Below are 25,877 nucleotides of genomic sequence, written 5' to 3' on the forward strand. Positions count from 1 at the left end.
GCATAGTCGAAGGATTCGACAGGTTGATAGCCTCGTTGACTGATTTTTGAGTAGTTGTACGGAGTACGGCGTACGGAGTATGTACGGAGTGCTCCGTGTGCGCTGGAAGGATGCCATTTTCTGTGTCGATCACCCCAGTGCAGGGATCCAATCCGATAGGCCTAACCCTAGCAGAACACGAGATGACAGATATCCATGGTGGAAAGTGAAACCAATAGTGCAGATTGATAGTTCGGATTCTCGTAAACCTGTGTCAGGATCCCTGGAGACCCCCAAACCAAGCCACAAGCCAAGCCACCAACAAGCCACAGGCCCCACTCGAACCAAACAAACTCGCCGAAGGAATTCACCGCCCCTTTGCCGCCCCCGCGGGCTTGGTTAAAGGCCGATCTCTCCTCCAAATAAAAATAACAGACAAAAGACACCAAGACTTCACTATGTTTTGGGGTAGCAAAACGCCACAGGAGCCTGAGAAGGACTCGGCGCATACCGAGTCCACACCGAACAACGATCCTTCCGCCTCCGCCTCACAAGCTGCTGGTACTGCATGGCTCGCCGGACACCTGCACCACCTTACACCGGAACAAGAGGGAAAGTTGCAGCAGTTCAAGGCGCTATGTGCTGAGAAGAAGTACTATACTCCTGCTGTGGAACAAGCAGAGGGTGTTGAAGCGAAGCCCGCCAGCCACGATGATGCTACTTTATTGTAAGTTGCGCCCCCGCGTTATACTCCGGGGACGTGAGTCAAACAGGGCAATCAAATACTGACTGGGATCTACGATAGGCGCTTCCTGCGAGCCCGCAAGTTTGACATCGATGGAGCCTGGGCTCAGTTCAAAGACACCGAAAACTGGCGGAAAGATAACGCCATCGAGTCGTTATACGCCAATATTAGCGTGGATTCATACGAGGCCTCTCGGCGCATGGTGCGTATCAAAGTCTCTTGCAACTCCGATAAAAGGCCCATGCTGATCTGTGCGAGTTCTACAGTACCCCCAATGGACGGGCCGTCGCGATCGCCGCGGAATCCCCGTCTACGTTTTCGAGATCCGCCACCTGGACAGCAAGGCTGTTGCCGCTTACAACTCCACACTGACCAGCGGTACACCCGAAACACACAAGTCATCCACCGTCCCTGCGCGTCTGCTGAACCTCTTCGCTTTGTACGAGAACCTTCTTCGCTTCGTGATGCCGCTTTCTTCGGCTCTTCAGCGCCCTAACCCGGAGACGCCTATCGTGACCTCAACCAACATCGTCGATGTCAGCGGTGTTGGACTGAAACAATTCTGGAATTTGAAGACCCACATGCAGGATGCTAGTGTTTTAGCCACGGCGCACTACCCGGAGACATTAGACCGGATCTTCGTATGTTGACTCTGTCCTCAATCTTCGCTTGCGCTTTGGCGTTTAGAGACACTGGAACTGACCCGCTGTTAGATTATCGGAGCCCCCTCGTTCTTCCCTACCGTCTGGGGCTGGATCAAGCGCTGGTTCGATCCAGGCACCACCTCGAAGATCTTCATTCTCTCTGCCGCAGAGGTCTCCCCCACTCTCACATCCTTCATGGAGCCCACCAGCATCCCGAAGCAATACGGGGGCCAGCTCGACTGGACTTGGGGCCAGATGCCCAACCTGGACGAGCCCAGCCGTGAACTGCTCCGCGGTTTGGAGCAGCCGCTCGCCGCTGGCCAAACACGGAAGGATATCCTCAAGGGTCCTGTGCTGTTTGAGGGTGACCACCTCAAGGTGCTGGGAACTGTGGATGGAAAGGAGCGGAGAGAGACCATCCCCGTTCCCAGGACACAGGATTCCGTCTCAGAGCCCAGCCCTAAGCCCGCTGAGAAGGCAGACTGTGCGGCTACCGAGGCCGAGACGACGGTAGAGGACAGCGAGAAGGCTATTGACAACGTGGCTGTTAAGGTTAATCAGTTGTCTGTTGATGAGACGGAGAACCCTGTGGCCGCATAGAGCGCATATTATAGAAAGACAGCAGGATTAATGGTTTCGGGGTTTGTGTGTGGACATACATACTAGCAATGTGACTTAGCACAAGATAATGCAGATCTCAATCCGAGGCATATATTAATGTAGTTATTACATGGCATGTTCTTTTCTGCCTACATAATAATTTGTTATAAGATAAAAATTACATGTGTCTACAATGTAAAGGATCCTAGCAGCAGCTTGGTTTCCTAACATTTATGTACTGTTTTTTCCTCAGCTTACCCCAGCTTCCCCAGTTGTGGATTATGGAAGGCTTGTTTCAGCCCAAACCTTCCTAAAAGGGTATGCTTGATGTAGTGTGCTCCTAGTGTCTCGCCTAGTACTCCGTACTCCGTAGTTGTTCTATAAATATTCCTCGCCAAGGTATATACTGCCAACCTACCGTATCTGTCGAGTTTCATCAGAATAAAATCATCTGAATGGATACGGAAAGATCAGCCAGAGAAATGAAAGTAGGAATTTGTTGATATATAATCATTGACTTCCACCTAGGATCTACAATGTAGCCGAGCCGTTGTGAAGATTCTCCAAGAGGGAAAAGATCATCGATTATCTGATCATGAATCATACGATAGTCATCGGTAGAGGACTTCCTACGAAACATCCAGAAAGGTCGATTCTTGTGACGAATGAAAAATGAGGGCACGAAATTCACATGACTTGGGGGCAAATCCAACAACAGTACGGATTACGGAGTACATCGATTCGGACAAGTTAAGCATCTACAACGTGCATCATCATGCTATCATCCCCACGGAATCACGGAAATACGACAGATCTGTTGAGGCCAAGTGCCAGCTAACGCGCTAAAACGACCATGTTGGTTGCGGAACAGACCCTAACGGGATACGATCAACATCCTGTTCCAGTCCAAAATGCCCGAGGCTCGCTTCCGCAGTGAGCGTGAAAGCGAGGGGGTATTCTTCACATGCACCGAACATCGCCCGTCGCCGAATGGCTGGGGACTGATCGACAATAAGCTCAATCATTTAAACCCACTCCCGCCCCCGGTACCTGGCTAGAGGATTTCCGCTGCTCTTGAGACACAGAGTTCTGCGTATGAAGCAGCCATAATGGAGCGCAATCCAAAAGACTCCATGAAGTCCACCTGGCGGCAACAAGCCCGCTCAGAGTGGACTCTCTCCCACTGGTTCTTCGAGCTACTAGGTATCCACCCCGACCATCTCGACCGGGACATCCCCGTACATCCCAAAGAAGACGCCATGCCCTATGTCCCAGACTGGTCGATGCACCGGTGGGTGCTCACACACGCCGTGATCCCCCTCCTAATCCACCACGCCTACGTGGAGCTCACAGGCCGCGACCTCAGCGCCTGGGGCGCCTTCATCCTGTACTCCATCGCCTTCAAAGCCATCGCCATCCACGAGCTCCGCGTCCTGCGCCGCCTAGGCCACCAGCACGGCTTCCTAGACGGCGACAAGCACGCCCGCGACGGCATACCAGATATCGGCGTCACAAAGGTCGTCCGCTCACTTATGTCGACATCAACCTTCCGTCCAATGTTCACCGTCTTCATCGCCTACCACGCCACCCACCCGCCCTCGAGCATGAGTTTTGCCTGGCTGCCCCTTGAGATCGGACTGTACGGGATTATCCTCGATTTCTGGTTCTACTGGTACCACCGACTCATGCATGATGTCGAGGTACTCTGGAAATACCACCGAACCCATCACCTCACTAAGCATCCGAACCCGCTTTTAACGCTATACGCCGATACGGAGCAGGAGTTCTTCGACATCCTCGGTATCCCGCTCATGGCGTACTACAGCATGCGGTTCATGGGTATGCCGATGGGATTCTACGAGTGGTGGGTATGTCACCAGTATGTGGTGTTTGCGGAGTTGGCGGGACACAGTGGATTGCGGGTTCTTGCTACGCCGCCGTCGACGTTGAGTTGGGCGCTGCGGTGGTTTAATGCGGAGCTTGTTATTGAGGATCATGATTTGCATCATCGGAAGGGTTGGAAGAAGAGTCATAACTATGGGAAGCAGACTAGGCTTTGGGATCGCATTTTTGGGACTTGTGCTGAGCGCGTTGAGAATGTGGAGAGTAATATTGATTATTCTAATCAGTCGGCCATGCCGTTGTATTGAGATTGGCTGGGTGGTTTGATTCTTTGGCGGGAAACCTGGTACGTTGGATCTTACGTTGTGGATGATTCTAAGTTGATCTCTGGGGTTTCCTGTTCTGCTTTGTATATATTCCCGAGGTCGGTGATATCGGGATAGATGTCTTCGACATCATATTTATGAAGTTTTATGAATGAAATGTTTCCTATGACCAATGAATTTTACCTCTGATGGATTAAATTCGAAATCGCTTTCATGTACTACGTAGGCCAAAATGATCAATGGTCACCAAGCATCAACGTTCATCTACGCGCTGCCTATTTCACTGCAGGTAAAACTTAAGATGCTACACGTAGAAGTTGACAAACGACGTATGTATTACAGTCTAAAGCACAATATGACACATTATATATGAGCCAAGAAGATCTAAGCCTTCCACAAGGCATTAACTTGCTTCCTCCGAGTCTAAAAACAAGATAACTATTAGCAAACCCATCTCCAGGGACCATATCAGAGACAGAAGAACATACCATCGGGGCCAACACGGTGACACCAGCTCCGAGTGCCACCACAGTGAGAACAAGCTGGAGCTTGGAGAAGTTCTTGCCGAGGATATCAAATGCCTGGCTGGGCGTGGCTCGGGTGCCGTAGATATCGCTTCCGTAAGCGAGGACAAGACTGGTACTTTCCAACAGAGTGGGACGAGAAAGCACAGCCTTAATACCAGCGACATCGCGAGTGTGCGAGAGGTACCATTTACCATCAAATTCGAGGAAGGGCGCATAGCGGAACAGGCCTTCTTCGGCCTCAGCCGCAGTAGGATCACGGTCAACAGGGCGGCGGGGGTCCAGGACAGGGCGAGGAATCCCGACAATAGAGTTAGAGGAGGGGAGGGTACAGAGGAGCTGGCGAGTGGTGATGCCCTGGCGGGTTTGGGTGACAGCCATGTGGGAGATGGGCTCAGGAATCATGAAAGCCTGGGAGATGACGTGGGGGAGCGGTAGGACAGCAGTGCTCGAGTAGTTGCTGGCGGAGTCGAGAGGACCACGGTCGTTAGGGAAGGGGGATTCGTAGAGTTCCGAGATAACCAGTTGGTAGCCCTTGGCAGAGGACTCAGTGCCTTCAACATCGCCCCAGAATGAGTAGGCGAACCAGTTCTCGGACATCGTGGATGCAATGGGCTGCGTGGAGTCAACACCTGCTTGGGTGGTTGCGTGCAGGATCTTGCCTGAGACTCCGTCTAACAAGTAGAAGCTGGCAGTGTGGGTCTTCTCGTTCACTGCAGTCACCAGAGCCAGGTTGGGGCTGAGGTACTTGTAGAGAACCGAGCGGTTTCCAAGGACCTTGCCAATAGAAGCAACAGGATCATGCGCAGGGCGGGCGGTCGCATCAACGACCTTTTCTCCAGATGGAGGAATGAACTCCCAGACAGGGGTCTGGTTATCCTTTGCAATCCAACCGAGGACTCGTCCATCAGCACTAGTGGTAACCAAGAAGTCATCTTCATTGGCAAATGTAGTGACTGGGGAACCGTCTTCAGTGATACCGACGGTGGTCAGGGAGCTTCCATCCTGTGCCCCAAATACAGCAATCGAGCGGAGCTTGTTGTTGGAAGGTTCGCTGCGGGTGATGATCTCTCCCGTCGAAACATCGACGGTCACAGAGCTTCCATCCTCAGAGTGGACGGTGGCAACTCCTGCTGGGGCCAAAATAGCCTTCACTTCCCACTGTGATGTCTCTACAGCCTGGATACCCCACGAAACGATGCCGTGGTTGCCAGTATCCAAAGCGTACAAACGGCCATTTTTGGTAGCGATAATGACTGGTTTGGCGACTCCAAAGCTGTCAAGGTTGGAGACTTCGTCAGTCAGAATACTACTCAAAATGCGCTTAGGAAGATCCTTCAGCCAGTCAGGTAGATGTTGCAAGTCCCGGACATGACGCTTGACCCGGTGAAGGTATGCGCCGGACAAAGTCTGGTGGCCCTCGACCTCCAGCTCATGAACCAGATCCTCTTGGGCATCAGTCTCGGCCCAGGTGGCTGCGACGGCATCAATGAGACCCTCATGCCGGGTCCATTCGACCTGGCCATTTCGGACAAGTTGCCAATCTCCGTGCTTCCGGAAAAGCGCCGACCTAACAGCCACAGACTTTCCTTTCACAACAACGTCGGAGACCGAGTGGAGAGCATTGTCAGAAGAAGGCTTCTGCAAATCCCAACGGCCCAGAATTCCATGAGAGGTGGAGGATACAACAATAGCTTCCGAATCCGAGATTCGAGTGAAGTAGACATTGGCGTCAATGACACTAGCCGCGACCGCCGACTGACCGCGCAGATATGGCAGCTGGTAAGCCTTGGTCACCTTAGCAGTCTTCAAGTCCACGTGGTAAACCTCAGCCCAGGCTCCAGCCTCAGTTGCATAGTGAACCAAGAAATGGGGCAGAGCGTTCAGCTTGTGAGGAGCGTGAACTGTGATCTGTCGAAGTTCGGAACCGGAGATATTGTCAATGGCAATAGAAGTAACCTCCTTGGTACCAATAACATTGACCTTCAGAGACTTTTGCGACTTGTCGGTCCAAACGATGATGGGCGAGGCGGAGTTAGCGCCCACGTAGAGGACAGATTCCGGGGTAGTCACATCGGTCTCAGAGTTCAGAGTCTGCTGGCGAGTCGGTTGTCCGCTCAATGGATCCAAAGCAGTGACCTTGATCTTGTAGCCCTTCAACAATGCCGATTGGAGCGAAATGTAGAAGATTTCCGTAGACGAGGACGAGACTTGGAACGGAACATCACCACTAGAAGAACAACCCATCAGCTTTGAGACATGTGGAAAGTCAGAGATAATACCAACCTGGTATCCTTATATTCCCAAACAGTCTTTCCAGTGTTGCCATCAAGCCGTCTCACGATTCCGGTACCCTCGCTAGCAACCACAGCAACCGTATCCCGCAGTCCGGACGCGGTAGCATCCTCAAGCTCCAACAGCTCGAGATCGGCGACCACACCGTCAGAGATCCGGTTTTCCCAGCCGACCTTGCCGTCCTGGGCACTCCAGGATGAAATATAGCTACCTGCCGCACCAACAAGGGCATCATTGCCATCCAATCCGCGTAAGAGACCCGCCGCATTCGCGGGAGAGTCCGCCGACCGCGAGAGATTCTGGCGCCATACCAGCGCACCGTCGCGGGGATTCACGGCACCCACAAGGAGTTTGTCGGATAGCGTATAAAGAAGGGAGGCATTCGAGGATGAGGATGGCTTGAGGAAGAAAGTCGAGTCGGGGGAGGGGGAACCGAGAAGAGCGTGGTGGAAGTCAATGTGATTGACCTCGTCAGAGTAGATGGCCGCCGCGGGCGATAGGCACGCGGCGAAAAAGAGCGCCGCCTGGAGCCGCATTTTGACCAGTCGCTCTTATTGGGGCATTGAAGAGGGGAGGAGTGGAAGAGCAAGTGATGGCGTAAATTGGATGTTGTCAATACAAACTTAGCGTCCGGGCGGTGATGAACCCCAGATCCCAGATCCTCAACTGGAACTTCCCCCCTACACCACTGCACATAGATGTCCAACTAAAGTTGACTGAGCAATTATTATTAGGGATAACCATTGGCTGATTTATATATTTTGCTTCATGCACTTTGATTGTTCCATACCTCGACTTCCTCTAGGGGGATTATCGGCGATCTTAGAATAATGGTACAGTATACTCCGTACACAGAGGTCACTCACACATGGACGATTACCTATATAGATATGATAGACTTAATTGAGCACCTCTGTGAAACGAGGTAATGATTCTACTCCATGCCCTGAAAACCATTAATCTCTAAGTAATATACTCGTAGATCCAAGGCCACGACACACTGAGGTCTATCCCAGGAGTATATTTCGAGGGAGCTTAATTTATCACTGGGGGATAGAGAAAGAAAATTCGACTTGATCTGATGGAGTCAAAGTGTTCTTTTGTGAAAGCTGCACTCAAATTTTACATATCTGTAAGCTTGGAAGAATTGGTAGTCCATGCCGTTGTCCTTGCCCAAGTGGCGATGGACCTGCCAGGTACATACATACATCATATGTATTCTAAGTAGATGAAACCAGCTTACTCGAGATGGTATAAGAGATGTTGGCTCCTTGGGTCTTGTGCGATATCTTTTACGTCGTCGTTTTTGGCGTCTTTTGCGATGTTCTATGAGGTCTTTTATGGAATCTTGCCTAGGGATATATCTGATTATATTGTGACGAAGCCAGAAGAGTGTAAATGCTTATCTACGTAGCACCAATACAACTGTTATAAGCCTATTCTGGCTCCATGAGCTAGATACAGCTCATGCCAGGAAGCCAAAAGGACCAAGTCAACAGTCAGAAATAGAGAGCTGATTCAAAGCCCTCATCACCATGTCCTGAGATCCAAAAATCCCACCCATTTCAAGCTCTGGGGATATATAATACGACGGGGACAGTCAATAGCAAGCTCGAAATCCAGAAGGGTAACAAGCCTTCTCTGAATATTGTGCATGCCGGGATCGTCTACTCCAATAGATACAGCACGCAGCGCATTGAGCCCACGAAGACACTCGGCTCTCACATGGCTTTGCTCAGCAATCGAAAGCTCATTCAAGATACTCCATAACTTCTGGCCTTCTCTTTGTTCCATGATTAAAGCATAACCGTTTTCATGGAGCGGACCATGGCTTACATGTCCGGTTGCCAGCATTGTGCGATGGCACATTTGCCATTGTGTTTGGCTGAGTACACTGCCTTAGCACTATACCGAGGGCTTGAAAGTTTCTCATTACAGCTCACCACGATGGGTATAACTGTACCAGTATCGATGATCATACTGTCCCTTGTGATAGTAGGTATGCCCGTTGAAGATTGTGATGCAATAGCTGTAGAGACACTTTCACCTGTCTCATGGTCTAATTCGTCCTGCTGGGATGATCGTATCCCCGGAGGCCCTTGTCGCTTTTCTATATATTAGCCGCTGTATGTTGATTCATCCTTTCATTCGAGATACTTACCTTGAGGCAGTCAAAGTTTGTCTCTTCAATACACCTCAGATCCTCTAACCCAAGTAACTAGAAACCGGCGAATAATCGGCAGAGAGATGGAATTGTGGCATTGTGTCCAAATGGATCCAAGAGAAGAAAAGGGTCATCCGCGACTCTTTTAAATACTGTCATCTCATATGAAAGAAATGCGTAATGGTTAAACGATTTTCTCGTCTGCTCCACTAGTTGGCCTGTGGAAGAGTCAGAAAAGTCTCGATAGATATCGAACGACAAACGAAAGCATACCAATCAGAGGCTCAAGACAGCTATCACCTTCCGCACATTAACAGAATCGTATTTACATTCACTTCCATAGGAATGGCATTTAACATGTCACTAGTTTCTCGGCGAGCAAGGACCAGGAGCAAGGCAGCTAAAGAGGTTACTATAGCGCCTGTCGCCTTGTAACTAGATCAACATCCGGTCTTGCAAATGGTCAAATTAAGGCGATCATAAGTCATGCGATTTACATCAAGCTTGTGTAACTTTTTGGATGATGTTTCGATATGTGTTCCAATAGAGGCAATATATGAATCAAATTTCATGTCTCAATATGTACAAATAGTTCCTGGAACACAACTTTCATAAATGGCTCAAATATACCCGGAAGCTTCGTCAAAATTACTACCCAGACTCAATGGGCACCTGTCCACAGAGCCTGAATACTGGATGGATGTAATTATTTAATCGCGGTTCTTGTTGAGGTAGCCTAAAACGATCATTGAGTTAGTAAGTCATCTTAAAAACGGGCCTAGTATGTAGGAGGGGAATCACGAACTTTCAGCCTTGTTCAAAAGCTTGCTACCAATAGCCTCGAGAGCGTCGTTGCTACTGCCGTAGCTATCCTCGTTACGGCCGGAGCTAGACTTGTTGCCGTAGCTGGAGGAGTCATTGTCACCGTAGCTGGACTTCTTAGTGTTGCCGTAGCTGGAAGAGTCATTGTCGCCGTAGCTAGACTTCTTGTTGCTGTCGCCGTAGCTGGAGGAGTTGTTGTTGTCACCGTAGCTGGACTTGCCGTAGCTGGAGGTCTCATTGTCACGGCCGGAGCTGGACTTGTTGCCGTAGCTGGAGGAGTCGTTGTCACCGTAGCTAGACTTCTTGGTGTTTCCGTAGCTGGAGGAGTCGTTGTCACCGTAGCTGGACTTCTTGTTGTCGTCGCCGTAGCTAGACTTCTTGTTGTCGCCATAGCTGGAGGAGTCGTTGTCACCGTAGCTGGACTTCTTGGTGTTTCCGTAGCTGGAGGAGTCATTGTCGCCGTAGCTAGACTTCTTGTTGCTGTCGCCATAGCTGGAGGAGTCATTGTCGCCGTAGCTGGACTTCTTATTGTCGCCATAGCTGGAGGAGTCGTTGTCACCGTAGCTGGACTTCTTGGTGTTTCCGTAGCTGGAGGAGTCATTGTCGCCGTAGCTAGACTTCTTGTTGCTGTCGCCATAGCTGGAGGAGTCGTTGTCACCGTAGCTAGACTTCTTGGTGTTTCCGTAGCTGGAGGAGTCGTTGTCACCGTAGCTGGACTTCTTGTTGTCGTCGCCGTAGCTAGACTTCTTGTTGTCGCCATAGCTGGAGGAGTCGTTGTCACCGTAGCTGGACTTCTTGGTGTTTCCGTGGCTGGAGGAGTCATTGTCACCGTAGCTGGACTTGTTGCCGGAGCTAGACTTGTTGCCGTAACTGGAGGAGTCGTTATCACCGTAGCTAGACTTCTTGTTGTCGCCATAGCTGGAGGAGTCGTTGTCGCCGTAGCTGGACTTCTTGTTGCTCTCGCCGTAGCTGGAGGAGTCGTTGTCACCGTAGCTGGACTTGTTGCCGGAGCTAGACTTGTTGCCGTAGCTGGAGGAGTCATTGTCGCCGTAGCTAGACTTCTTGTTGTCGTCACCGTAGCTAGACTTCTTGTTGTCGTCGCCGTAGCTGGACTTATTGGTGTTTCCGTAGCTGGAAGAGTCATTGTCGCCGTAGCTAGACTTCTTGTTGCTCTCGCCGTAGCTGGAGGAGTTGTTGTCACCGTAGCTGGACTTCTTGTTGTCGTCGCCGTAGCTAGACTTATTGGTGTTTCCGTAGCTGGAAGAGTCATTGTCGCCGTAGCTAGACTTCTTGTGGTCGTCACCGTAGCTAGACTTCTTGTTGTCGTCACCGTAGCTAGACTTATTGGTGTTGCCGTAGCTGGAGGAGTCATTGTCGCCGTAGCTAGACTTCTTGTTGCTCTCGCCGTAGCTGGACTTGTTGCCGGAGCTAGACTTGTTGCCGTAGCTGGAGGAATCGTTATCACCGTAGCTAGACTTGTTGTTGTTGTTGCCGTAGCTAGAGGACTCGTTGTCACGGCCAGAGCTGGACTTGTTGCCGTAGCTAGAGGAGTCATTGTCGCCGTAGCTGGACTTGTTGTTGCCGTAGCTGGAGGACTCGTTGTCACGGCCAGAGCTGGACTTGTTGCCATAGCTGGAGGAGTCATTGTCACCGTAGCTAGACTTGTTGCCATAGCTGGAGTCATTGCCTCCGTAGCCGGAGCTCTGGTTGCCACTGCCGTAGCTGTCGGAATCGTTGCGGTAAGACATCTTGGTGGGTTGGGGGGATGTGTTTGAAATGGGAAGAGAAATAGTTTGCAAAGGCAAAGATGATGAGGGAAGCTGGAGTATTTAAAGGGGATTCTATCAACAGAATCCAGGCGATCGCCGATCACTTTATTTATCCCCCAGCCAGAAAGGGGGCAGAATAGAATAGAAAGGAATCGCCCCTCTCCATACCCCTCAGTGACAACATCATTCGGACAAGCGAGACGACAAGGCACCAATAATGGCAGCACGGGGAAGCTAGGATGCCAACAGCTCCGTGCTTGTTTGGTGCTCGAACCTTGGGGACCACTTTTCAGCTGAGTCGTCGAGTGAGGTGATATCACCCAATCTTAGAACGGGATATCACGCCATGTGGGAAGAGCGGGGCTGTGATTTGCCTGTCGAACTAGTTCTTTTTTGGTGCCGGACTTGGCCGGATCCAGCATAAGGTTTCCCTCGTCTTTCGGCTGACATGGACGTGCTGCTATAAGCCCATTCCCATTACGTACGAGCGCTGGGCTGATCATGAAAAGGTTCGAGGTCAATGACAGCTTAGGGCTGAACGTCGGGGGGCAGATCAACTTGCACATGGATGTGCCAAGAACTATTTTAGGGGATCAACGATGGAATTGGCCAATCATCGGTGGGAATCTTGGATTTCCGGCTCCAACCTGGGAAGATCTGCTAGATCGCGCTATTGATTTTGGGGCGACGTAATGTTGCACATGTGATCCATGGGTCTGTCCACTTAGTCTCCTTTCGAGGAGATTGGCCGGGCCCAGTGGCTGAGCACCGACTATTGAAGTGGCGATGGACATAGTGCACTGTGGCTGGGCTCGGAAGCTGATTGATCCAACTCGGAGTTCTCCGTTCCCGGGTTCGTACTTTACGTTCATGCAAGAGCGGCTGCATTCATCTTAGTCCAGGACAAATTTGCCGTTATCGTTGACCATTTGGTCCACGCCATAGACTCATTACGAATCTACGCACACAAATCATTTTAAGCAATGGAGGTTCACATCTCTATGGACCTATTTGAAAAGAGCCTGCCTGGGTATTCGCTCCATGTCCCCCAAATATTATTACAATTTTCCACAAGATACTCTAGTTAGAGAACTTCTCGCTGATGTGCTTGCTATATTACCGAATGCGTTAGCGGAAGTCCAGATCCGAGAAATTCCAAGAGATCCAGGCGGGGCCGATCGACACTCACCCAGTGAACTTCTCGTAGGCCTCACGGGCACCGTCGGTAATCTTCTCCTGAGTATCACGGTCGAGGTTGTAACCGGCCTTCTTAACGCCGGCAGCGAAAGCTGTGGAATAGGGGGGTCAGTCAAGAAGTTCAAAGGACAAAGGGATCGTCACTCACCCTTGTCAAGGTAGTCGTCGGTCTGCTGGGGCTTGTCCTGCTGGGGCTTGTTCTGAGCCTTATCCTCGTGATCGCCGGAGGCCTTGGAGACAGCGTTCTTGATGAAGTCCATGATGATTGTAGATGTGTGTTGAGCAGAGATCTGAGAAAGAAATGAGAAAAAAAAAAAAAGGAATTGCTCGGAGATATAATAAAGACGAGATGCCCCTCTTCTGCCAAGCATCCCTTTGGTGGCATGCGCACTAGTGAATTATAGGAAGTTTGTTGGGATCTAGCCTCGAGGGGCGATAAGGAACGGCCGATAGAATGCGGCAGAAATTCAGCTTCTGAACTAACATAGGCACCTCGTTTCAAGCAGATCGTGAGGGATATACAGTGTTGAAGGGACAAAAAAGAACAAGACTCCAGAGAAATGTGAACCAGGCCAAACAAATTTCACACTCCGAAGCAGGCCTTGTTGGCAGACCGCACGGCTTCCTTCTCACCCTCACTCATGGCATCGGTAATCTCCCAGGGAATATGGCCCATACCCATGGCCCGCTGGCCCTCCGGGTTCAGCGAAGACCAATCCATAGTTCCCTTAAATCCTGCCTCGCCGGGGCCACCAGCACCAGGGAAATCCCAGGGAGGCGAATATGCCTGCGCAGCCTGGCGCTGCTTGAGCAGATACTCAACGTTCATATCACACAGCGGAGTAGCAGGGATGTACAGAACACTAGAATCCTGAGTGCCACGGTGCTCTTTATCCACCGAGTGAAGCGAATCGCAGTGCCAAGCGACAAAGTCACCAGGCGCGACTTCCGGCACCGAGACCATTGTCGCCTCCAGATCGAGATGGGGGTGTGTGACCGGGTTATACTCCTGGCAGGCACCAGGCACAGACCCAGGGAATGTAGCATCCAAGTTGGGCTTTGAGGTCTCGACGTCAAAGAAGGGACGCAGGATGGTGTATGCCGTGCTATGGTTGATCATGGGACAGACGTGCAGCGAGCCCTCGCCGGGCTTTGTGTTCGACATAGAAAGCCAGGCCTGGAAGAATCGCAACATGGAGCAAGCTCCTGCGCCGTTGTACAAATCCATGGTAGCATTCAAACGGTGGCGTGCATCCCATGCGTCATACTGCTCCCAATTGCCCTCCAGGATCTTGGTGTACACTCGGGAGTACTCGGGATCTTCCCAACGTTCGAGAGAACCACCATCAATGTGCGGGCCAAGAGTGAACTTTGAGTCGCCTGGGTTACGGATGCGCAGGCGGTCTCCATAGGTGAGTGGGTGGGATGTGGAGACCTTGCTGTTGGGATCGGATGAGTGCCACAGTTGCTGCATGAAGCGTTGTGTGTTGAGCATGTTGGCGTGGCCACGGGCTTCAGCCTGCGAGGGAGTCCAATACAGCTCGTAGACAGCTGGGGAGTCAGCGGGGAAGGCCTTGACTCGCTCCTTGTTGGCAGCTGTGTAGTCGCGGATCCGCTGTTTGTAGTCTAGGGCTTGGTCCTTGGGGATCACATTGCGGACAACCACGCTGCCCCGGTGGCGGATCTCTTTCAATGCAGCATCAGACATCTTTCCAGAGATAACATCTGAATATTCAATTGATGGGATGATCTGTTTTGAGGTCAGTCCTTGGCTCGATCAAGCGGGTTATATGTGCACATACATCACTGCCTTTCGCTTTGATCTTTTGCACTTCCTCGTCCAAGCTGGGAAGCAAACGCTCCCAGCTCTTAGTGAGTGCATCCTTGTTCTTCTCGAAAATTCTTGCCTTCAGCTCCTGGAATCGTGCGGGGAGGGGCTCCGGCTTGTAGTCGGGCCTTAAGCTGGGGAAGACTGATGAGATATCACCTGCGGCCTTGGTTGTTTGGGCCGAGGTAGACGCTGCTCGAACGGCAGACCTTGAGAGAAGATTTGACATTGACATGATTGATATGGGAGTTGATCTGTGTAACTTGTCTTTGTGGGGATCTGCATTGGTGCTTTATATGTGTTTCGTGGGTAACACTATACATTGCTCGAGGCGGAATATTGCCGTAAACAGTAGTCGAGCCGCCGTCGGCAAACCCGATGCGCCAAAATATTACTCAATTGGGTGATTTTCCCGATCATTGCTGTTTCATGACATCAGTGGGTAAGGCTAACCTTAGATAGTAATGATGAGAGATGAAGATCTAGTGGATTTAATGCAGACTGACAGTTGTCGAAAAGGGGCGTGGAGGAAAATTATGCAGTTGGTGAAATCGGAGTATAGCACGGATTGTTTAAACTCACATAACTGGTTAGATTATATGCTCTCTAGTCAGGGGATGAATTGAGAGATAAAGGAGATACTTATGAGACGTTTAGAGACTACAACATATATCTCAAAAGCCGTTAGAGAAGCTCGTGATTACATTAAGGCTATATATGCAGTGTCTATGACACAGCGCTGGCGCATCCCTTCCAGTTGTTGGACATAGATCCCACAGTAATTAGGCTGTATCTTATAAATAGGATGGAAACTAGATTCACTTATACAAAAGAATATCGCCAATGGCTAGACTATATCAACTATGTAGTTCACTGTCCAACGGTCTAAGAAGGCCGGGGCGTGTTGGCCTTCGATTTATCAAATGCTTGCGCGCGCCTCCCAATTCTGAATCAGGACGATGATCTGGTTCGGTGAAGACTTGTGTACGGAGTACCGCTGCTCAATATAGGCCCTGAAAACCGGGAATTGTCGTTACGAACTCCAAGGACTCCCGCCACAGTAGAGAGGCAGGCTGTGATGTCTCTCAGATATCGACTCTGGGGTAAAGGAGAAATGAAGAATACCAAGGATTGGATGAGATGGCAGTCGGTCGACCTCTTCTGAAAAGGAACGGATGCTTGGAAACAAGGCCTGATCTGCAGACATCTGTTTTGCATTTTGAGGTCACCTTGGGAGGAAAGTGATGATAATTCGGCGATCGAAAGAAGGTGTTGTTTTATTTTTGATTCAGCAACGTTTCCCACTTGGGGAGGCACTACCTAGTCCCTACATGTAGGTATCTGAACATGAAAGAATCGAGGTTAGGTGCAGCTCTAGGAGATTGGATACATACGGAGTAGAGAATTGTCCCTGCTAGAAAAAGCAATAAAACATTCCAAGAAAGGGGTTCCCGATATGCCAGGTTATTAAAGCCCCTGACCCGAGTCTGACAGGTACCTAACATTGGAGTAGCAAGGCGAATAGTCCGGAATAGACGAGCAGCGCATCTAACTTTTAAAACGAGGTAACAAATCCATAGACACTGTTGACGAGCTGCGAGCATGTTTGTCGCTTTTAACCATGTGGAAAGGGCATCCCGCCCAGGTGAAGGCATACCTAGCAACCCACTGACACTGAGCTAGGACCAGAAGCCGTTCGAACAAATCGTCAAGGTTTAGGAAGTTCTCCCCGATAGAGACGCTTGATATGGAGTCTTAGGCTATGTGCAAGATGATACCGTGCGCCTAACGCTGACCCAGATACGCGGGCGATTGACTGCGGGCAATTTGACCTAAAGCTTTATCCTAGCATTGAGTCGGTTATAGATTTACCAGGTTACGATGAATGGCCACTTCGTTGAAGAGAACACGCCTAGGTTTTCTAGAGATCTCATTTCCAGTTATCACAATGTCTCCCTATGTGACCGGGGTGTTCTTCATCTGGGCACATAACATTGAGCTGCCCCGCCATAAGAAAAAGCGGAGATGTAGATACCTGCGATGCCTAGGCAGAATGAGGAAATATAAGCCCTATTGGATATAATTCTCGGCCATCGCGCCGGACTCGCTTCACCTGCCTCACACGCCCGGTTAAATGGCTTACCCCGCGAGGTCTTACAGCGAAATACGTATGCGCTGTAAAGGACCCCGAGCATGTCCCACGAGTCCCACCGAGGCGTTTCACCAGCTGCATAAGAGACGTGGAATCCCCATGTAGGAGGTTGTAATCCTGATACCCCATGGCTTTCTCAGTGAAAGGACGATCTGCTATCGTAACTGGAGCTGGCTCCGGTATGCTTCCCATACCCAGGAGTGTTGGATGATATGCTTACAACTCAGGCATCAACCTCAGTTTCGCTAAACTGCTGGTCGAGAATGGTTGCAATGTGCTCATCGCAGACCTAGCTCTGCGTCCGGAGGCCCATGTGTGGGCCGATAAGCATAAGACCGGTTCCCCACGAGTAGTTTTTCAAGAGACCAATGTGATTGATTGGGGACAACTTGAGCGGATGTTCGAGGTTGCAGAGAAGGAGTTTGGTGAGATTGATATTGTTTGCCCGGGCGCGGGAGTCTACGAGCCGGTAGGAGCAACAACAATCGCAGCACCACCACAAACATGTCTAACTAAAATCTACATGGAATAGAATTGGAGCAACTTCTGGCGCCCCCCTCACTCGACCGAAAGCAAGGACTTGCCTTCTGGGGGCCGATACGCTTTAATCGATATCAACATCACTCACCCGATCCGCACGACGCAGCTGGCAATCGCGCATTTCTTGAACAATCGTACCAGTGGCCGCCCGAAGCATATCGTTCATATTTCCAGTATCGCGGGCCAGAATACCAATCTCGCCACCCCGATTTACTGCGCCACAAAACACGCTGTCAGTGGCTTTGTGCGGTCGCTCGCTGACCTCGACAAGAATTTAGGTATTCGAGTCACAGCCGTGGCTCCGGGTTTGATCAAAACACCACTATGGACTGATCATCCGGAGAAATTGAAGATGGTAGATGACAGTACCGATGCGTGGGTGACGCCCGAAGAAGTAGCAGAAGTGATGCTGGCGCTTGTGCAGCAGGAACAGGTCAGCGAGACGATTGGGGACTCGGGGGGTGGGCCACAGTTTCAGGTGCAAGGAGGTACGATTCTGGAGGTGTCCAAGACAGTACGATCAGTCAGTCAGTTTAATGATCCGGGCCCTGGTAATCGACCTGGCAACACGGCATCGGACCATCATTCTGTGGAAGAAGACAGTTATGGTCTCCTGTCTCAGAAGGGATGGGGAATGCCCAAGATATAATTAGGATGAGAATTGGAGCAAATGCACAAGTATTACGTTTGAAATTGCCTGAGCGTCTTGGAGTAAAACAAAAAAGTCTTAGGCACCAGGGTCATGTGCTATCGATAAGGCTTGGCTACGGCCCTTTCTTTCCTATTCCTCGCTCTCTCTTGTCCTTCTTTACTCCAGGGGATAATTTTTTTTTATTAATTCAATCCTTTGATCAACTTGATCTCCGGCCTCGCTGGTAGCGGCCGTTAATGATGCATTGTGCGCCTATCTTCAATCGATAACCACAATCCCAGATAACAGATACTCGAATCATGGAGGAGACCGCGCTCGGAGTTGGCCCGTCTGGGGGCGCTCAGAATACGATGCGAAGGTAGGCCGGGAGAGATATTCTTTATAGTCAAGGAAATTGCTGACCTGGCATTTGTTTAGGCGTAGTGCCCGCGGGCGACCTGGAGATATTGTGGGTGAGGCCAGCTGGTCCAGCAGTGTCATCAACCTGCTTAATACCAGTAAGTGCGAGAACGCGACACCCACCGAACTACAAATTCTGATGCAGTCTGATTATAGTCATCGGTGCCGGTGTGCTTGCAATGCCCCTAGCAATCTCCCATATGGGAATTGTTTTGGGCGTTTGCGTGGTTCTGTGGTCTGGACTCACCGCAGGATTCGGCCTCTACTTGCAATCGCTGTGCGCGCAGTATCTCGACCGAGGAAGCGCGTCCTTTTTCGCACTGTCGCAATTGACATATCCCAACGCCGCCGTGGTCTTTGATGCTGCGATCGCGATCAAATGCTTCGGAGTCGGAGTGAGCTATCTTATCATCATCGGCGACCTGATGCCAGGTGTGGTACAGGGCTTTGTTGGCAGCGAGCCAGGATACGATTTCCTGGTAGACCGCCAATTTTGGATTACAGCTTTCATGTGCGTTTCCTGGTGACATTGTGCCGAAGTGAGGAAGTGCTGACCATTTGACTCTAGGTTGATCGTGATTCCTCTTTCCTACCTCCGCCGATTAGATTCTTTGAAGTATACTAGTATCGCAGCCTTGGTATCCATGGCCTACTTGGTTGTCTTGATTGTGTATAATTTTGTCAAGGGAGATACAATGGAAGACCGGGGACCGGTTCGTGTGGGCCATTGGGCTGGCGCAGTTCCAACCCTCCGAAGTCTTCCAGTCATTGTGTTTGCATTTACTTGCCACCAGAATGTATGTTGTGGAAGCCAAACCCTTGATTACCTCTCTAACAAGCATTCCAGATGTTCTCCATCCTTAACGAAATTGCCAATAACAGCCATTTCCGCACGACTGCCGTTATTCTTGCGAGCAATGGTAGCGCCGCTGCAACCTACATCCTCGCTGGAATCACTGGATACTTATCCTTTGGCAACAGTGTGGGCGGCAATATTGTCGGCATGTATCCACCTGGCGTGTATGCAACCATAGGACGCGCTGCGATCGTCATGCTGGTGGTCTTCTCTTATCCCCTACAATGCCACCCATGCCGGGCATCAGTCGATGCCGTCCTCAAATGGCGTCCGCGAAAGCGAGCCATTGGTGCAGAGGGTTCCCCACACCGACACCCTCTGTTAGGCCCACGCGGCAATCGCATTCCGGAAGCAATGACCGATCTCCGTTTCTCTGTTATCACAACCACCATCCTAATTCTGAGCTACCTTGTTGCCATGACTGTCTCGTCTCTCGAAGCAGTGCTGGCATACGTCGGAAGCACGGGCAGCACGAGCATCAGCTTCATCCTTCCCGGCTTATTCTACTACAAGATCTCCTCGCCCGACTCCCCTACCCACCGCGGACTAATGAAAGAGGACGACGAGGCGGAGGGTGATTTCTTAGAAGACGATGACGATGAAGAGGGTGAAGGCACCCTTGCTCGCTCATTGACCGAAAGTGGCCTTTTGCCCCGTGGAAACCGCCACTGGCGCAAAGCCATTCTTCGCCGCCTCAGCCTGGCATTGGTCATCTACGGCCTTCTTGTCATGGTCGTGTGCTTGATTACGAACATCTATTTCGAAGCCTCGTCTTAATTGACCTCTTCTCACTACACGAATCTTCACTCCTTCCGTTTTGTTGGCCTAGGCTTGCCACTATCATGATTTTTAAGTCTATCATACACCGAAGGAAACCTGTCCCTTCGACTTCTTTTTGCCCGTCCACCAGACTCCATTTTATTTTGCATGTCCTTTGCTATTTGCGCATGGGTTTAGACGTTCGCTGTGGTATTTTTACCTTATTGGGTATTGCTCTGTGCACAGTTTAAAAATTTCATTTCATTTGGGTTTCTCGGGGCGCTTGGAGAAGTGTATCTACTTGAATTGGGTTCTCAATCTTATATTGATCGAACTGCTCATTATGAAGTTGCGTATCGATTGGCAATTGATTTGTTTGAAAAGGCAGGTAAGATAGGACTAAAGGCAGGCGTATAACGAACAGACCGGAAGAAAACTCCAAATGAGTGAAGAAAAAGTGTACAATAGAAATCGATTCGGGCAAAGCGTGGTGCAAAGCAGAAACATCCTCACCCGGAACCAGCTCAAGAAGCACTGAAATGCAAGTTTGTTTGTCCAGCTATTGCTTCCAGACCCAGGGCCTACTAATACCAGACACATCCACCGATGTATGGATATAAGTATCCATTCTCAGACCTGAATCCAGTCCGCAATTAGTTATTGTTGTTAGCACCATTCAAAATCCGCAAAATGGACATGAACAGATTAAGCACATCCAGATAAAGCGAGATCGAAGCGGCAATCTCCTCCTCCACGTGGTAATGGCGCATAACAAGCTGCGTATCAACAAGGATATATCCCGAGAAGATCAGCGCACCCAGCACACCATAGATAATCTCAATAGTACTATTGAACGGGATAAACATAGCCACAAACCCGAACAGGATCATGAACCACAACGCGCCGAAAAGGTACGGCATCCAGTCCGTGAAATCGTACTTCGTCTGGCATGCGAAGAGAGTAAGTGCGACGAAGATACCGAGCGTCAGCGCGAGCGCTTGGATGACCACCCGTCCGTCGTACAGGGATGTCGCCACGCTGATGGAGTAGGCTTCGAGGATGGTGAAACCGGATAAGAAGAGGAGGTTTGTGGGGTAGGACTTGCGCTTCCAGAATGTTGCGAGCATGAAGCCTAGGGCGCCGAAGACGGAGATTATCATTACCCAGAAGTGGGATTGGATCCAGATGCGGTAGGGTTCGTTGAAGAAGGAGATTGAGCTGAGGATGGTTGTAAGGAGAAGTTGGACCGTTCTGGGGATGTGTTAGCATGGTCGGGGGAGACCTTGAGGTATGGGTTTGTGGTCAGCGTCGACTTACAGGATTGAATACACTTTGCGAACGAATTGCATGCGAATGTCAATCGTGCCTTCGGCGACGGTGCCTCCGAACTATGCGATTTGGTTAGTTTCGGGGTTCAGCAGATCGCAGAGTCAGTCAGGTAGAGCTGGGCTTACCTTGAAATCATCTGGCAGGTTGTCATCTTCGCTGCGAGGTGCTGGCTCCGCAGTAGCCTGATAGGAGGGAGGCGCTTGGGAGTAGGACGGATCGTCCAGGAGTCCCGCTGGGGGGCGGGCTCATATCTGGCGTTTGCAGCCATAGTGTTGATGTGAGATATAGCTGATATCTCAGACTCTTGTGTCAGAAAGACGGGAATGGATCAAAAATCTTGACAAAGAAAGGAAGAGTAATCAGTGTCTGGAAGCCTAGAGGTGGAGTTCAAAGTGATGTGAGGGTCACGTGCGATAAGCTAAATTTATGGGGGTGATGACGTAATCATTATGGTGGGCCCTGGGCCCTTCTACTCCAGGTTTACCAGGGCAATATCTACGGCTCTTACTCCTGTACTAACTTACTTAGATTGCAAGATATAGTATAATCGATGGTGGTACTAACTCAGTCATGAGTCGCGGGGACTTGTCGATACTGGCTATGAGAACGATAAAGGGTGTATACAACGCGCAGAGCCTCAAAGATGCAGAGTACTATACCGAATACATGAGAGAGAGTCGAGGCCATTGTAATTTCGGCTCGAATCAGTTTATTGAGATCCGTCTCATAGAACGAAATGGGAACAACGAAGGTGAACTTATGCCCATCAATCTCAAACTTGTTTATAAGGACACTTCCCGTATTCACCAGACCAAGTCTGTATGTGGTTCCCATGGTTGGCGGAAACAAAGTCTCTCATCTCAAGACCAATGTCGAGGCCTGCAGCCTGGAGTGCACTCCTGAGGATATAGTAGAGATCGACAAGGGCTATGGCTTTGATCTTGCCTTCCCGCACAACTTCGTCAACTTGGCTGGCTTTATACCCCAGGTTTCACAGTTCTTTAGATTGGCTAGATCATAATAATATAGTATAAAAACCGGCAATGATATCACACTGATTTAGCAACCTATAGAAAAACAAGAATCATTTCCAGGTAATACATTACGCACCTAGTAGGGTACTAGGTTAAAAATATTACCTACATCGATGCTCACGCAAGGTCAACGAGCTGCCTTAACAGAACACAGCCGGTTATATAGGTTTTGTAGTGGGTGCCCGTAGTAATTCCCTTGCATAGTTTACAACATCAAGAATTTTAGGTGACATAAATATAGAAGCCCGGCCTGGCTCTGAAAAGTACGTTGAGTTTTGATAATTAAGATGTCGCCATCCATGAGAAAAAAGCACTCGATGATGGTACATAGATTAAAGCTCTAATTGCTATACGAGCAAGTTTATACATGCAACAACATTTCTAAAATGCGTCTATATGACAGATAAATACAATGCACCAGTACCAGCCATGTGCACCATAACCTCCCTAAAACCCCCAATCTATGAGGAATTCGAGTTATCCGCACAAGACCAAGCACTCGAGCCACCGGTAGCATTATAGCTATCGATAATGCTGACCACAGACCCGTAAGTACCAGCAATCATCATGAAGGTACCGCTCAAAATGACAAACGAACTCCAGCAAACCATGGCAATCCACCTGGGGGTTCGCTCGGCCTTGCCTTTGTGCCAGTTATCGTACAGCCACATGCAGCCCATGGGCTGGAAGCACATGAATGTACCGAGCAAAGCACCGATAAGCGAGACGAGGCTGTCGAAGACGGGGATGGCGCTGGCGATGACGTAGGAGATCAGGCCGACGCCGAGTGTGCAGCCGATCCAGGAGCCCCAGTGCACCATGGAATTTGAGGTGAGGTGTTCGGAGCCTCGGAGGGCGCGAATGAAGATGAATTTGGCGGGTAGCTGGATTTTAGGTTAGACATGATTTAATGAGAAACATTCATGGGAGATGCTTACGTGGATGAATAGCATCACAGTAACCAATAGACCGGGAATGGCAAAGCCATAACTGATCTTTTTCATAGTCGGGCCGGCAGAGCCAAGAGCAGGCGAGGCAACGTATGAGCCGCAGTAATAGTACACCACAACACCGATGGTAACATAGACAGCAGTCACGGTAGACTGGCAGATAACCAATGACCGAGTGTAGTAGCGAGGGTCGCGCATTTCCGAAACGATTGAGAAGAACGCCGGAGTCCCCGCGTAGGCAAAGACCAGCGAAGCAACGGCCGAGATAGCTTCACTAAACGACGGGTTGGCCACAATTTTGTAGTCCGAAACCCAGATTCCATCTTGGGGGGCGGCAGCTGGGCGATCCTGAACGCCCACGGCGATGGTGACAATGAAGACTAATAGTTGGAATCGGTTAGAGCTGTATCTAGCGATATGGATGTAGAAGCCTTACTTGCGGACAGGATGCAAACCAGACCTATCCATGCGAGCCAACTGATTCGTCCGAGGGTGCGAATACTAGCGAACGCGATGCCTGCGATGGCAGCAATGGCAACGTAAACAGCCGTGCATGTGGCATGGCTCGAGACCGAATTCAGAGCGATGGAAAGACCGAGCATTCCTGAGCCGGCGACGAAGATCCAATCTAGAGCTCAGGTTAGTGACAGATCTATTATTGATTCAATGGTCTACAGAACTTACACAAGCAGAACACAGAGCCGAATACCTCACGGCCGATTGCGCCAAACATCAATTGACCCGCATCGTCGATACCGTACACCGAGCGATGATTGAGCTTGAACACACCCACCATATAATCAGACCATGTTGTAATAACGGCAATAACGAGTAGACAGATGATACCTGGGACAAGACCCAATGTATCAAAAGCGGCAGGAATCGAGAGAACGCCGAGGCCAATCTGGCTCTTCATCATGAGAACCACAGTTCCAGTCCATCCTACCTGCGAACAGTGTTAGATTGGACTCAATTGGGATATTTCCAGACAAGAAAAAAGACAGAAAAAAGGAGAAGAGCAACATACATCACGGTAATTGGGCCCATGTTCGGTGATCTCTCCAAACACATCATCATGTGCATGACTATCACTACGCTGGACATCGTGAGAATGCGAGGGGGTCGGAGACAATCCCTCGAGATCCTTTTCTTTCTTCAAATCAGCCATATTGGTGTAGATGTAACGTCAAGAACGAGCACAAAACCCAGATCTCGGGATCGTTTGCGGGCTCTCGCGCCGCTTATAACCCTCCCCCAGGAATACCGGTTGCCTGACCGATGGGGCGCCGAGCAGCAGATAAAAGATAATTCATTGGCCATGACTCTTTGAGTCGCTTAGGGTCACTCAACTGTGGATAGACTGGTCGCTGTAACGGAAATCATATTGACGCTAATCCGGTTTCAGCCCCTCGGCCTGCACTGGGACATAAGAGGCTCCACCGACAAATGGGGAAATTCGTCTTGATCCTATGAAAAGCCCGCTATGGACGGACCGCCGGGCACCATGACGACAGGCTTCATTGCGTGGAGTTGTGGAGAAGTGCCTACACAGTCCAGGATACCCCATGGGGGAGACGAGAAGAAGTGAATACCGATCAACCTTAACTAAACGTTCGTACGCTGCGCCCCAAAAACGCCTTCCCGGACGCCCCGCAGACAAACCCCGGCCTTGGGGTAAAATGCCGCATTTGATGGGACACGGCTTCGGGGGCGTGGTTTAAAATTGGGGCTTCTTCTTGGTTCGGGGGCTTCTCATTGGGATGTCTTGGTTTTATCTATTCATTGTCAATGATTATCGTCTGTCCACTTGAGCTATCTCTCACGTTAGATAACCGCAAAAGAGCAACGACGTCAGCGCCGTGAGTCTGGGGGTTTCGGAGGGAAAAAAAGAGAAAGACAAAGGGGGTGCTTCCCGGCCAAGCATCCGATCATCGGTTCCCTCGCCGCTCATTTAATTGCGTCCGAAACCGGCCCAACCCGCGACCGACTGAGATATGACGTTCTCGAATAAGAATGTCCCTTCTGTGCAAACCCAACTCAATGGGTCAGGGCTCCGTATCGCTCGTATCAAATCAAGTTCAGTGCAATCGAGGCACCCGAAATAGGAATCTCCTTGTTGGCGAATCTGGGGAACAGAGTTCAAGTTCAACGGAGAACGCCGTACGGAGGACAAGATATTGCCCTACTCCGTACGTACATGTATGTTGTAGGCATCGCTGGACTCACCAATCACCCTGCTGTGGACAAAGGATTGACCCACATGCAGGCCAATCCTTCACAACCCCTATCCCTCTCGCCACTCCAAAGTATATGGCGAGAAACTGAGACATTCCATCCATCCCCATACCCCGTAGAGACGATGACTAGCCCAATCCAGGGCTTCTCCACCCCGGCTCATCTCACTCGCGCGGTTACCCTCGCTGAACCTTACGATTGTCTGCGTCACTTTCACTTTAACGGGACACAATGGG

At 50.3% G+C, this 25,877-nt stretch overlaps 10 protein-coding genes across 10 annotated transcripts; 4 read left to right on the forward strand and 6 right to left on the reverse strand.

Moving 5' to 3' along the window:
* Nucleotides 1-437: 437 nt before the first annotated feature.
* N7457_001742 (SEC14 family lipid-binding protein) lies at nucleotides 438-1,968 on the forward strand (the record flags this gene model as incomplete). The annotated part of the gene is made up of 4 exons (XM_057172788.1): nucleotides 438-706; nucleotides 785-926; nucleotides 991-1,365; nucleotides 1,438-1,968. The coding sequence occupies 4 exons, from the start codon at nucleotides 438-440 to the stop codon at nucleotides 1,966-1,968; spliced, it is 1,317 nt and encodes a 438-aa protein (XP_057036691.1).
* Nucleotides 1,969-3,077: 1,109 nt separating this feature from the next.
* Nucleotides 3,078-4,118, forward strand: N7457_001743 (sterol desaturase family protein; the record flags this gene model as incomplete). The annotated part of the gene is made up of 1 exon (XM_057172789.1): nucleotides 3,078-4,118. The coding sequence occupies one exon, from the start codon at nucleotides 3,078-3,080 to the stop codon at nucleotides 4,116-4,118; it is 1,041 nt and encodes a 346-aa protein (XP_057036692.1).
* Nucleotides 4,119-4,520: 402 nt separating this feature from the next.
* N7457_001744 (uncharacterized protein) lies at nucleotides 4,521-7,491 on the reverse strand (the record flags this gene model as incomplete). Its single annotated transcript, XM_057172790.1, has 3 exons — nucleotides 4,521-4,559; nucleotides 4,625-6,890; nucleotides 6,947-7,491. 3 exons carry the CDS (start codon nucleotides 7,489-7,491, stop codon nucleotides 4,521-4,523), a joined length of 2,850 nt encoding a protein of 949 aa, XP_057036693.1.
* Nucleotides 7,492-9,916: 2,425 nt separating this feature from the next.
* N7457_001745 (uncharacterized protein) lies at nucleotides 9,917-11,689 on the reverse strand (the record flags this gene model as incomplete). The annotated part of the gene is made up of 1 exon (XM_057172791.1): nucleotides 9,917-11,689. The coding sequence occupies one exon, from the start codon at nucleotides 11,687-11,689 to the stop codon at nucleotides 9,917-9,919; it is 1,773 nt and encodes a 590-aa protein (XP_057036694.1).
* A 1,101-nt stretch (nucleotides 11,690-12,790) lies between these two features.
* N7457_001746 (uncharacterized protein) lies at nucleotides 12,791-13,167 on the reverse strand (the record flags this gene model as incomplete). Its single annotated transcript, XM_057172792.1, has 3 exons — nucleotides 12,791-12,821; nucleotides 12,900-12,999; nucleotides 13,056-13,167. 3 exons carry the CDS (start codon nucleotides 13,165-13,167, stop codon nucleotides 12,791-12,793), a joined length of 243 nt encoding a protein of 80 aa, XP_057036695.1.
* Nucleotides 13,168-13,490: 323 nt separating this feature from the next.
* N7457_001747 (DUF1479 domain-containing protein) lies at nucleotides 13,491-14,970 on the reverse strand (the record flags this gene model as incomplete). Its single annotated transcript, XM_057172793.1, has 2 exons — nucleotides 13,491-14,657; nucleotides 14,710-14,970. The coding sequence occupies 2 exons, from the start codon at nucleotides 14,968-14,970 to the stop codon at nucleotides 13,491-13,493; spliced, it is 1,428 nt and encodes a 475-aa protein (XP_057036696.1).
* Nucleotides 14,971-17,014: 2,044 nt separating this feature from the next.
* N7457_001748 (uncharacterized protein) lies at nucleotides 17,015-18,076 on the forward strand (the record flags this gene model as incomplete). The annotated part of the gene is made up of 3 exons (XM_057172794.1): nucleotides 17,015-17,066; nucleotides 17,115-17,356; nucleotides 17,420-18,076. 3 exons carry the CDS (start codon nucleotides 17,015-17,017, stop codon nucleotides 18,074-18,076), a joined length of 951 nt encoding a protein of 316 aa, XP_057036697.1.
* A 302-nt stretch (nucleotides 18,077-18,378) lies between these two features.
* Nucleotides 18,379-20,111, forward strand: N7457_001749 (uncharacterized protein; the record flags this gene model as incomplete). The annotated part of the gene is made up of 5 exons (XM_057172795.1): nucleotides 18,379-18,437; nucleotides 18,497-18,576; nucleotides 18,635-18,989; nucleotides 19,047-19,275; nucleotides 19,326-20,111. The coding sequence occupies 5 exons, from the start codon at nucleotides 18,379-18,381 to the stop codon at nucleotides 20,109-20,111; spliced, it is 1,509 nt and encodes a 502-aa protein (XP_057036698.1).
* Nucleotides 20,112-20,746: 635 nt separating this feature from the next.
* Nucleotides 20,747-21,690, reverse strand: N7457_001750 (uncharacterized protein; the record flags this gene model as incomplete). The annotated part of the gene is made up of 2 exons (XM_057172796.1): nucleotides 20,747-21,344; nucleotides 21,548-21,690. 2 exons carry the CDS (start codon nucleotides 21,688-21,690, stop codon nucleotides 20,747-20,749), a joined length of 741 nt encoding a protein of 246 aa, XP_057036699.1.
* Nucleotides 21,691-22,917: 1,227 nt separating this feature from the next.
* N7457_001751 (uncharacterized protein) lies at nucleotides 22,918-24,574 on the reverse strand (the record flags this gene model as incomplete). The annotated part of the gene is made up of 5 exons (XM_057172797.1): nucleotides 22,918-23,340; nucleotides 23,395-23,786; nucleotides 23,843-24,034; nucleotides 24,091-24,352; nucleotides 24,434-24,574. The coding sequence occupies 5 exons, from the start codon at nucleotides 24,572-24,574 to the stop codon at nucleotides 22,918-22,920; spliced, it is 1,410 nt and encodes a 469-aa protein (XP_057036700.1).
* Between the last annotated feature and the right edge of the window lie 1,303 nt (nucleotides 24,575-25,877).

This window comes from Penicillium paradoxum, assembly GCF_028828445.1.
Source record: "Penicillium paradoxum strain IBT 22861 chromosome Unknown utg000002l_segment0_segment0, whole genome shotgun sequence".
Classification (NCBI taxonomy): Eukaryota; Fungi; Ascomycota; class Eurotiomycetes; order Eurotiales; family Aspergillaceae; genus Penicillium; species Penicillium paradoxum.